A 13,193-nucleotide genomic window follows, 5' to 3' on the forward strand; every position below is an offset into this window, starting at 1 on the left:
TTAATTTAATTTGAAATACTATTTGTCAATGTTATTATGATTTATGAACTTTCAAATTTGATAATGGACCCTTGGCTCTGACATTCCAACCAAGAGATCTTTCTCATATATATTTTTTTAAAATGTCTAAGTATAAGTGAACCGGAGTCTTAACAGGTATCTAATATATATATATATATATATATATTGTTGAAAGACAATTGATAAACTCAAGTCATGATGTTTTAAGTCAAAATATAATGTGTCCATTGCTTATCACCCACTTGCATACCCGTCCCTTTAAGTTGGCAAAAAGTTAAAGGTGTAAATATTAAAACTAGTCTGCGGGTTCAGTTCAATCTAAATATACTGGCACATACATACATACATACATACATACATATTGAGCTCAGAAAATGAACAGAATTTCAATGTTGTTAGTGGCACAAACTATATACATGAAGCGTCAGAAAAATATATGAACGATTCTTGCACTCCATGGAATAATTCACGTGAAAAAAGGAACAAAAACAAGAGACTTTGCCAAGTTGCTAGATCGATAAAAAGATTTACCCCCCCCCGGGGGGGTGTATATAGTTGCTTGTTGTCGTATAATTCGTGTAAAAAAAAAAACATAGACACAATCGAAGAATCAGATCTATAATAAGAACATCGGCGGTGACTAGTGATCGCACTCTTTCCCTGGCATTCCAAATATCTTCCACATGTATCACATATGGGCTATATATCTATATATACAAGCGTTCAAATTTTGTGAGATCACAACCCCAAATACTTGATAGGTGAAGATCAGAACACAAGCATGGACCGGCACAAGGGGAAGCAGGAGAAGGCAAAGGATGAGACTCGGTACCGGGGCGTCCGGAGGCGGCCGTGGGGGAAGTACGCGGCGGAGATAAGGGACCCATCGAAACAAGGGGCGAGGCTGTGGCTGGGGACGTTTGATACGGCGGAAGAAGCAGCCAGAGCCTACGATAGGGCTGCCTTCGACATGAGAGGTCATCTTGCAATCCTTAATTTCCCTAACGAGTATTATTCTCTGCTGAGGCCCCCACCATACTCTCCCTTTATGCCTCCTCCTCTTCCTCCTCCGTCTTCTCACGCTCATGGAAGTGCCAGCTCATCGTCATCTGGTTCCCTGAGGAAACAAGTTTTCGAGTTTGAGTATTTGGATAATCAGGTGCTGGAAGACCTGCTGGAGCCAGAAGAGGAGAAAAAGAAAAGGATGCGAGATTGATTCTGTTCATCAGCCCTCTATTACCCTTTCCTTTTCAATTCTCTCTCCCGTCCTTTTCTGGCAGTAACGATTAGTACTATAATAATTGGACCAGATATATAGTCTTGTCATGCTGTTTTGTATCTGTTTGAACCGTCAGAATTTACTAATGTTTACAGCTTCGCAATACATGTTTTTTAAGTTCATCTTCAATTGTCCATCAGAAATCTACTTTCATTTTCGCCCCTAGCCCTAGTGGGCCACTCCAATATGGGATATTATTATTAACTTGATAGTAATAATTGTTGTATTTCTGTGTATAGAACCGTATTGCATTGTTAATTGGCATTTCGTATGCATATCAGTAGGTTCCTTATCTTTGATTTTTGAATAAGGCTGTCAGACACGAATGAAAGAGTCTACGCAGGGATTCGGAAACTTGAATATCAAATACGGATAAATTGAATGAAACACCATTCAGTTCTGAAGGAAGGAAACATACTCAACAATGGGATACGAACATTTTGTTCGAACGCTTTCCCTTTTCTATTTTGGAGGGGTGAAATTTCCTTCTTCTAATTAATTATCGCCATCATATATAACATCTGCAATGTTATGTTTAACTAGACACGAAGCCATATGCATTGCTTATACTTAATTATAACTCAACTTGCTATGGTTGATTATAGTGATAATGGTTGAAGTTGTTAGTTTGTCTAAATGTGGCTGTGTGATTGGATTTAAACCAATGTTAAAAGTTATATATTAAATAAAATTAAATTTAATAACTAATATATAATAAGAAAATGACTCAAACTTGAGTCTGTCTCCTCACTTATCTATATGCATTTCGCATATACACAGTTTTCATCCTTTAATCACACGAGGGTTTGATCCTAGAATATCTTGCTATCAAGAGGATGTGAAAAGTGCCACTAGACCAAAGGGTCATTGGCTTTTTTAAGATAATTTAATTAAAGAGTTGAACCATATATATGCAAACTAAAATTTGAATTTCTATTAATAGTTAAAAGAAATACTCATATTTAATGTTCAATCATGTTAAACAAAACTGCCTATCTAACATAAAAAGATACATGTACTCAGTCAAAATAATAATAATAATTATTATTTATATAATTATTTCATAACTGTCTCAATAACTACGATTATATATCTTTATTTATCACCTCTTCTTCTTCCTTTTGTTTTATTACTTTTATTTCTCCTTACCTTTCTTAAATATATGATATGGTAAGAGGAGATTAAATGAGAGTATTTATATAAAATTTAAAATAAATCATACTATTTTATAACTCATGAATATAAATCTTAGGGTGAGTTTCATTTTATAGTATTGATATTGATAACCAAAGTGGGCCCTGTTTATTTACAAAGGATAGATTACGATGAGCCATGCTTTTGGCTAACTTTCTTACAACTTCTATATAAAGATATATTTAAACATTTTATTGGTTAAATGACTGCTGTTTCAGCTATATATCCTACTACAGTGCATCGGATATTGGTCCCCATTAAATCGTGGACAGCTGGAGAGCAAATCTTATTTTATAGATAGATGATCCCCAATATAATGTCCTAATTAATAACTTAGAGGCTTCACACCTTCCCTCATTTGATTACACAGTTCAAAATATGAATTTATGATATATCTATGATGCTATCGATACTTATTCTTAAAATGCTTTGACAACGAGCCAGAAATGAAAAATACTGTGAATGAGCATATGTGTGTGTTTTACAATCTTCTTCCTCGCCAAGTTAATACTAAAACTGCATAAAGGACTAGACGATATTGACCTTCAATCTAAAGCTGAAATTTAGTTTTTTTTATGGAAAGGACTGGATTAGACAAGCCGTAGTCCGATCTTGTCCAATAATAACTCAAAAATTAATAGGACCAAATTTGGTCTATAAAACTGAAAAACTAATCCTACTAGTCCAGTACTCACTTAGTTATTTTTTTTTCTATGAGACACAATAATCCATTTCAACCTAGTAAGTTCAATTAAAATATTAAAAATACTTATAATCATAATAAATTCATAATAATTTCCAATAACAAAGAAAAAATATCTCAGTTATCGTTCAAATGATTTAAATTTATAACTTTAACACTACATTACAATAACAATTTAAAAACAAATTCAACAAATTTTCATGAAATCATTTCCTTAGCGTCAATTACACTTGAAACATTAGTTAAAAATAAATTAATTATAATTATATTAAATAAATTAATAGGATCGGATTAGAGCAAGTAATTCAGATGTCCAATCTCTTGTTAGTCTAACTTGAAAAAATAGTCTAATCTTTTCAGTTTTTTTAATTTTGAAGGACCAGTGTTATACGGACCGAACAAGACAGGACTATATCGGGTTGGACTAAGTCAAATCGGATTGAAGAACTTTTGCACAATCCTAGGTAATGCATATTTACTAGTTAATTCATAATAATTTCCAATAACAAAGAAAAAATATCTCAGTTATCGTTTAAATGATTTAAATTTATAACTTTAACACTACATTACAATAACAATTTAAAAACAAATTCAACAAATTTTCATGAAATCATTTCCTTAGCGTCAATTACACTTGAAACATTAGTTAAAAATAAATTAATTATAATTATATTAAATAAATTAATAGGATCGTATTAGAGCAAGTAATCCAGATGTCTAATCTCTTGTTATCTAACTTGAAAAAATAGTCTAATCTTTTCAGTTTTTTTAATTTTGAAGGACCAGTGTTATACGGACCGAACAAGACAGGACTATATCGGGTTGGACTAAGTCAAATCGGATTGAAGAACTTTTGCACAATCCTAGTTAATGCATATTTACTAGGTTCGTAATGTAAAATTTCCTATCGAAAATTAAAATGAATCATTACACCCGCACATGTGTTTGTATATAAAACAGTAAAAGAGAAAGAATACAGCAGTGGTGTAGAATGTGTGTGTGATTAACAAATTAAGTCTATGGGTTGTGAGAAAATTAAGCATGACTAACAATTTTGATATCTTTAGTATAAGAAGTTTTGGGCTTACACTTGAGAGGAAGATTGTTAAAATGTCTAAGTGAATGAATTTAAGTTGATGTGAAAAGTCTCACGTTGAATAAATTTAATAATTAATATAAAACAAAGAAAATGACACATAAACTTAAATTTTAAAGTTTTAAATTAAGATGTGACGTCACTGATAAGGTCTATGGATAGTGAGAAAATTAAGCATAAATAACAATTGTGGCTTCTTTAATACAAGGAACTTCTAGATACTTACTCAAAGGAGGATCAAGCTGGACTAGTAGCTAATATAAAATAAAAAAATAATCCATAAGTTTAAGTCTTGAGTTTTTGAGTTAGTATTTGATGTCTTTTTACTATTCTTACTCATTTGTTCTCCACCCCCATTTTTGGGCAGTCATTCTTAATTCCTAACAAGTGCATGAGAACTAGAGTATGCCACATAGTTTGAAATTTAAAAATGCATAAGAGCAAGTATTTGGTGTTTTGTGATGTCTTTGATATGAGAAGCTCTATGAACTTACACTTTAAAGGGAGATTTATTAAGTTATTTAAGCATGAGTAAATTTAAATCAATGTAGATAATCTCACATCAAATGAAGTTAAAGCTATGATATATATACACTAGAGGAGAAAAATCCAAACGTGTGGTCCTTACATTGTTTTTCATCTATTTGTTCTCTACTCCCATTATCTAGCGGTGGCTCCCATCTCCCAGCAAATATATTTGTCTTGAAACTGATCGCTCTCATTAAGATATTTGCAAACGTTGCCAACAAAAATTATCGGTCTTGAAGCGTACATGAATTTAAGTAATTACTAGCCTGTCATCATAAACTTTAATTTTTTAAAGAACTGTTTAAGAGCATTTTCGAACTTCTTCCTATTTAGGTTTTCTTTTCTTCTTTTGACTGGATCTGATCTCCTTTAAGTGAATGAATAAATTTGAAATTTTTGATCGACAAGGAATAAATATGATGTACTCCAAAGTGCTTGTATATATTATATATCATTTGGAATTATGCTCTCTTATTGAAAGTCAACAGAAACCAAAGAATTTTCCAGTTAGAGCTTGTAACTTTGAGCATGTATGTAGTGTGTGTGTGTGTTTGACAATTTGTACATGAGCGTACGTGTGTGTATAGACAATTTTTCATGACATTTCATTATTTAAGTATTCTGGATATTGTCAATTATTATTCTAGATTTCTGGCATGGTATTATTTGAAGAAAAGTGCATATCATATATATATATATATATATGATAAATTTGAGATCCGATATAAACGAGATTAGGAAAAGTATTTTTCTCCTTTTACACTAGTGGGTTCAGAACCATATATTCAATCCATTGATTCCAAAGACAAATTTTCAAAAGCTTGCATGCTTAATATTCTTAACTAGAGGTTCTTTCCTCTTTTTTCGTCATAAAAGATGATGATGATGATGAACGGTCGCTAGTCGCTACAGTTTCCATTCTATTAGCTTTATAGTTAATTAATATTTTAAACTGAGCTTTAAAGTAGTTCTTCATTGTAGATCTTCATCTTTGTTCGAAACAAATAGCATTCGTCGTTTTTAACAGTAATTTTTTTATAATGAAACACATTAACATATAAATTATGAAATTTATAAGAAATCGTATTGTTTATAAAACAGTTAATAGAAAAACTCATTTCTGAATGTTTCATATAATTACCCGTGATCCACCTAGTCAAATTTTTAGAAATTAAGAGTTCTATAAAAGATCGCAGCATATAAAATTATAAATTCAAGAACACAAAAAGTTCCGAAACTGATGACACCAAAATGAGAATCTATATCTGATCAGTTTCTATTTTGCATTTTTCCAGTTAAAAACTGTTCTCGATGAGAATTCAACTTATATATCATAAACTACTACTTAAACCGTAAATGGGGAATCTATATCTAAGTTTCTATTTTTCACTTTCAGATATGATTCTCCATTATGGGCTCAAATGAAAAAATAAAAAAGGTGTTGAAGATCAAATTGGAGGGACTCATGTATACATATATATATATATATATATATATATATAGTTTCCCATTTTAGGATTGCATTGCAATTTGCAAGGTCATCGACTTACAAAAAGGTCAAGTGGTCATGGGCATTAGGATCCCATTAGCCTAAATAAGGGTCAACAACAAGAGCATCGATCCACTTGTAAATTTTAGCTTTAAATACAAGAAAGCATATTATCGTTACAGTTAAGAAATAATTGTTGTCATATGTATGTTAAATAATCGAACCTAACATCCTTAATTACCCGGCCCAAAAAGCTTTTGGCTCGTTCCCGTTAGTCATAAATTGATAGATTTTCAGTTACATCAAACTTAGATTTATTACGTTGTTTATATGTGAATGGACTTAAATCGATTTAAAAAGTTTCATATTGATTAAATTTAGGTTTGATCCAAACAATATCCAATCTTAATGAAACTTGACGCATCAACCATGATGAATTTGCTTTCGTAAAAACATCACATTTATATCAATGATTAAGTTCCCAAAGTATTACCATAACCCGTTGAATTTGGAGAAACCGGCATTAATTAATGCATATTAATTTCAACTTTACGGTGTTAAGTGTTCGGTTTTTCTTTCTAACCTCTCGGTTCTGTCTTGCATGTCATGATACGCACATCGTGTTGTTGATCGTATATCGCTGTGTGCAGGATCAGCTTCTTATGCTATTGGAGTTTTGCTTAATGATACACATTATTAAGTCGTTCAGCCATTTGATTTTTACTACTCCGGAATCATTTCATAGTTGTCCAAAGTAGTCAAGAATTGTTAATTTTATAATAATTAATTGCTGGACGTAATTATTACAGGTGTTGGAAAAAGACCGTCATTTGAGAAAATTCTATCCACACCCGATCGCTTTCCTGAATGATCTAATGATCATTTCTGACCAGAACTTTGACCAAACAATGCAAAACTTAAAAACGATAATTGTGTAAAGACAAATTTGCTGGTGAAACACATGCACCCCTCGCGGCTTTTGACAAGTCTTTTGTTCTGATTATTGTAAACACTTTTTTCTCCAAAGAACAAACGCTTTGAACTATTGAAGAAGACTGTCTTTTACTTTTATAGTGAAAGTTAAAAACAGATCATTGACAAGCCAATATGGAACTTGACTCCACTGTCAAGTTGATTACACGTGTAGTTTATTAATGGATGGGGTGTGTGTGTGTTAAATTTATATATTTAAATATGATTGGCAAAATTGTTTCATAATTGTATATTACATTATTAAATTGTTGCTTGATTCTTACATATCACATAGACACATAAGTATCTTAAAATTTGGTAAGAATTGTATTTGCAACTTCTATTAAAAAAAAGTAAAATATATCAAACGTTGATGAGTTGAAATTAACCATTTTGCCAATAAATATTTGACTTATATCTCAAGTCATCCACGAGGTTGTGTCTTTAAATTCTATTATCTATATATATTTCTTTTGATTTTATATATAAAATATTTTTAATTAAATCACGTAAATCAATAAAAGTTAATTATTTAATTAAAAGTACATCAACTTTTCAATTTTACCCCTCATTATTGTCAATAAAAAATGAATCTTTTTTTAAAATAAATTAATAAGAGTATTTATCTTTTTTCCTTTTCAATTTAATAAGAGTATAATAGTTCATTCATTAAAAAATATACTAATAATTTTTTATATTTAGGAATAAAAAAAATTCTAAAAAACCTCTTATATATAAGGATAAAAGGAGTGTGTGTGTGTGTGTGTATATATATATATATATCAAAATGTGTGCATTTTTAAACAGGAAAATAATTCCTCTCAACTAATAATCAGTTTTTGGGACTCGTCCACTCGAAATTTTTAGTTGTCAAAAACGGAAAAAAGTAATTAATTTACCAGCGTTGGAAAGTGATCAAAGAGATTTGGAATTTGGGCGAGGGGTGATGAATGCAGCCTCCCTTGCAAGAGAAAGAACAAAGTCAAAGCTGTTATTAATTGATTGGCGGAATCAAATTGTTCTAATTCAAGATCGATATTATACCGTCAAATTGTCAAATTCTTGAGACTCAAGGCAGGGTATATTGGGGTTTTTATTCGTATTACAACTGAAATTCATATATAATATCGTTAGGAAGCTAAAAATCCAGCTCCTTAAACTTAATTAACTTTTGTAATTTAATTAGTAATTAGTAAATTTAGGTGCCGATGAAGGATCCAAAAGTATATCTATATAGATTGCATCCTCTACACTATTTCGTTGAGAGCATAGTAATTAATTAGATTCAAATTCAATTCTCATTTCAGTCCGTTTGAAATGGTCTCTTTTACCACCTCAACTAGTCTCCATTACGTGACCTGTTTAGTGTTGGTAAAATTCAGGATTCAAAATTCTATTCAACTCCATGCTTGCATCCAAAATAATTATAATTAGAATCTCCATATAAATATTTTTGTTGTGGTGATTGTTTATAAAGGAGGGAGAGAATATTTTTTTTTGTTGTATTTATAAGTCATGACATTACATTTTTTCACACATTTCTTATTTTACTCCACATTAAATATTGGTAAAAGAAACATGTTATTAAATTACATACATTTAATAAAGGTAAAGTACCAATTTATTAAATTTTAAGACATGGTTAATAAGTTTTAAATTTTTTCTTGTGTTCAGTGGAATGTATTGAAAAGAAATGAACTATAAATAGAATTATAATGAGCATTCTTTTTTGTTTTTATATAAGACAAACTTAATCAACTTCTTGTTTATTAAAAATTGAGAAAGATTTGTTTTATCCTTAAATTTATTTAAAAATTATGTAACTTTTCAATTTTATCATTTTTATCATTAATAAATATAATAAAGCATTTTTTAAAAATTTAAATCATGATAAATAAATAAGTGATAAAATTATAAAAAATAATTAATCTAACTTTATTTTTTATTTTACATCAAGGACAAATTTTTTAAAAAAGATTTCCTATTGAAGGTGGGAAGGAGTAATTGATTAAGTTGATATTTTGTTGAAAAATGTACTCCCTTAGTATCAAAGTATAAAACATTTTTTGGAGGGATTTGACATTCTAAATTATAAGATATTTTTAAAAAAATAAAATTTATTAATTATATTTTTTTAATATTATCCTTCCAGTTATATTTAATTTCTTTAGTATTATTTCATAAATAAAATATTAAATAAAGTGCATCTTTAGAAGTTTATATTTTTTCTTTAAAAAAATAAAATTATAAAGTGATTTTACTAACATATTAACATACGCAATTTTATGTAAAAATATTTTATAATTTAAAGTTAATGAGTATCTTAAATTTTAAATTATTGCTCAAATAATATTTGAATCTTAAAATCTTAAAATGTGCAAAAACTTTCATTAATTTTTAAATTTTGAGTGTCTAAAACCTCACTGTTAATTTTAAAAAAAAATGACTATTATTTATATAATTGTTAAACTTAGTCGCATGTTGATGTTGCATTTATTTTGACCTTTAAAAATAACTACCATTTTTTAACTTAACGAAAAGTTTTAGATGTTCAAAATTTAAAAGTTGAGAAATTTTTTTATATATTTTAAAAATTTAAAATTTAAAATATTATTTACATAATAATTTAAAATTTATAATACTCATTGACCTTATAATATAATTTGAGAGAGAATGAGTAATTTTTTGAGTTTCATTTGCAATTCCTTAATACCGGCTGCAATCGAATCTGCAATCCTTGACTTGAATGCGGACGCAAACTTCCATTTCAAATTTGGACTGCCACTTTTCCAAATATAATCAATCCGCATCACGTGAGTCATCACTGAACCCAAAGTCTCACCTCCAAATTCCTCCCTCGGGCCCTCCTTAATGGTGCACTAATTTTTGACAAACGTGTATAAATTATTTTCTAAAGTTAATAAACTTTACATAAATAGCAGTTAATATTTTAAATTTATAAGGAATGTTTAAATTTTTTATTTTGGCATTCAATAAAATTAATGAACAAATTAAAATTTTAAAAAATTTATATTAAAGGCCCTAAATGAAAAAAATGACGGTGAGAGTCCAGAAAAACAAAAAGTTTAGTATACGCAAGTAAATCACTAAATCTTATGTTATTCTTGGCCCTTATTCTCATTTTTTCTCATATGAGGGCTCTGAATGCAATTTTTCCTAAAATTTATCTAGCAATTACAACCTTACTGCAATTAAACAACCAATATTGGACCAGAGATAATTGTATGGTACTAGTATATCACATTTTATAAATGAATCTATAGTAGTTACTTCCATCAAATTACCTTAATCAAAGTGCAAGGATGTACGATTTTTTTAATAATATAATATAATATAATATATAAATAATATAATGAGTTAAATGGTAAATTTGTCTATAAACTATTAGCTTATGAGTGTCTATAATCCTAAACTCATTTTTTATGTGATATTTTAAGTTTGTAAATAGTGATATTATCTCTACCATTAACAAATGTTATCTTTGACTATTGGTTAATTGAAAATGACCTCAAACATTATAGAAAAGGATCAAAACTCATTTTCTATAAATTTTCGGTTACTTTTTATAATTTTTAGGTCTTTTTTTTTACATTCTTTTTATCAACTAATGATTAAAGTTTTTTTAATAGTAGGGGCGATAATGCATTATTTTTAAAAGTTGAAGAGAAATATAACATTAAAAATGTATTTTGGGTCCTAAATGCTTTTAGATGTATAATTTAAGGGTAAAATTGTCATTTAACCCTAATATAATTATATAATTATGTATGAAAATGATATATATATATATATATATATGATATCATGTTATTAAATTATAATATGTTTTATGCACATTTTGCTCCAATAATTTATCCGAAAAATGAAAACTTTTCTGTTTAATTTTATGGAATTTAAACTGCCAATGAACACATACTTGTTTAGGAAGGAAAAGGACCGTATTACTGTACGCAGTACGCTATAGCAATCTGTATCACTTAACATACCCCACCCGTTAGTTGATTAAGGGTGGTTGGTTTGCTTTTCTTTTTGTTTGTTTTGTATCCTGTTTTGTTTTCACATTCTGTTGAATGAATATTTCATGTTCATATTCAAAAATAAAAAAAAAATCTCTAACGCTTAACAGTTAACAACCTACTTCACAAACCCCACTATCATTTGCATTTAAACCTTAAACCATTGGGAGAAAAAAATTAAAACCATTGTTAACCGCCCAAAAATACATTAATGAGAGGTTTGTTAGCCTTATAATTTTGAACTGAGGAAGTAAACCACTGGCTGTAAAAAATAAATAACTTAATTCATTAATAATAATTAGCGCATGCATCAAATATCGATTGCTTGTTATATGCAAGAATCGCCTTCCAATCTTGCCAGACGGAAGTGGAATCTATCTCAGGGAAAATGAAAAATATTTGAAAATCAAACCGAACTCTGGCTCGGTACAAATGGACATAATTCTACGAAATCAAATATATCAATTTCCCGTCATCCTTGTCTCTTCAAAATCAAGAAGCTCCTCCAGCAATTTGTCATCCAAGTACTCAAACTCGAACACTTGTTTTCCATGCTGCGCATGACTACTCGGCGGAAGAGAAGAAGAGGAAGAAGCAGAGGACCGGGAGTCGGCCACGGCATCGGCACCGCCGGCCGAAAGTGGGTATTCATCCGGGAAGTTGAGGACGGCAAATGGGCCTCTCATGGCGTAAGCGGCCCTGTCGTAGGCCCTGGCGGCATCCTCCGCCGTGTTGAAAGTCCCCAGCCACACCCTCTGGCCCTGCCTCGCCGAGTCCCGAATCTCCGCTGCGAACTTCCCCCACGGCCGCCGCCTCACTCCCCGATACCGGACAGCATCACTTGCCCTTCTAGATCCCGACCCATCTGCCTCCATGTCCGGCCTTGTTATTTACTTGTGTCTGCTTATTGCATGCATGGTTTTCAGATATTAAGATTATATAGATATGGTTTGAAAAAATGGGGGCCCGATCGAGTAACAAAGAGAATCAGGCACGTGAGCGACGAGGAAAGGAATGTCTTTTTGCACGTGTGGAAGAGAAGCTTAAGGCAGCACCTTGAAAGGTTGCATGTCCATTGTATCTGGATGGTCAAGCGATGATGGCTCTGTACTGGAGGTTTCCTCTTTTCAGCTCATTTCCTTGCCTTGCTTTTGCGTCCGATCTTGACAGATTTTTCAATCCGGCTTCACTCATGCATGAAACTCACTTGCAAACAAATGGAATTCTATCCAATCCATGGCCCAGCGAGAGCATGTAATTAATTACGAGACAAAAAATCAATCAATCAACGAAATTGAATCATCGTTTTTTTAAAGGTTAAACATGTCGATCACGTGAAGTATTCTGATTATTCCCCCAACGCGAAAGTGGGTTACTTACGTTGTGGAATCTTATCGAATACCGATTATCTTCACTGCCTTGTTAATTTAGGAAACGCGGCTAATTTTCCAATGCATTCACTTTATCATGTCTTCAACGATGGTTTTCCTTGCTGTGATAAGACTTTGATGTAAGAATTTGGGGAAACTAGAATGGAAAATCTTCTTTTCAGCCATTGGGCCAAAAATGAAGGATGTTGGTTCCACAATTTCTTACTCTAACCCAAATCTAGCTAGCTTGTTTCACCCTTTAAGTTTATTCGTCAGGGGCCGAATTTACAGAGGATCAGTACTGCTTCTAGAGATCCGAACCAGATTCCATGAGTTATTAGAAAAAGGCAGCGTACTGACCCAAAGCAGGAAAAAAAGGATATTTAAGCCAAAAATTTTAGGGTTGAAGGAGAAAGCAGAGAGAAGACAGTGTGCGTTCATGAAGACGGGTGATCAATCCAGTTCCTCTAGAAGCAACCAGAACGTCCGCTGTAAAACTAGAAC

The 13,193-nt window shown here is 30.9% G+C and overlaps 2 protein-coding genes across 2 annotated transcripts; one reads left to right on the forward strand and one right to left on the reverse strand.

The window, feature by feature from the left end:
* The first annotated feature begins 510 nt into the window (after nt 1-510).
* Nucleotides 511-1,454, forward strand: LOC129296964 (ethylene-responsive transcription factor ERF098-like). The gene has a single exon (XM_054935372.1). It carries the CDS (start codon nt 803-805, stop codon nt 1,235-1,237), a length of 435 nt encoding a protein of 144 aa, XP_054791347.1. The 5' UTR covers nt 511-802; the 3' UTR covers nt 1,238-1,454.
* A 10,150-nt stretch (nt 1,455-11,604) lies between these two features.
* Nucleotides 11,605-12,562, reverse strand: LOC129296965 (ethylene-responsive transcription factor ERF096-like). The gene has a single exon (XM_054935373.1). It carries the CDS (start codon nt 12,192-12,194, stop codon nt 11,781-11,783), a length of 414 nt encoding a protein of 137 aa, XP_054791348.1. The 5' UTR covers nt 12,195-12,562; the 3' UTR covers nt 11,605-11,780.
* Between the last annotated feature and the right edge of the window lie 631 nt (nt 12,563-13,193).

The sequence above is a fragment of the Prosopis cineraria genome, unplaced genomic scaffold (assembly GCF_029017545.1).
Source record: "Prosopis cineraria cultivar Desert tree isolate PC_DT_omini unplaced genomic scaffold, ASM2901754v1 PC407, whole genome shotgun sequence".
Taxonomy (NCBI): domain Eukaryota; kingdom Viridiplantae; phylum Streptophyta; class Magnoliopsida; order Fabales; family Fabaceae; genus Prosopis; species Prosopis cineraria.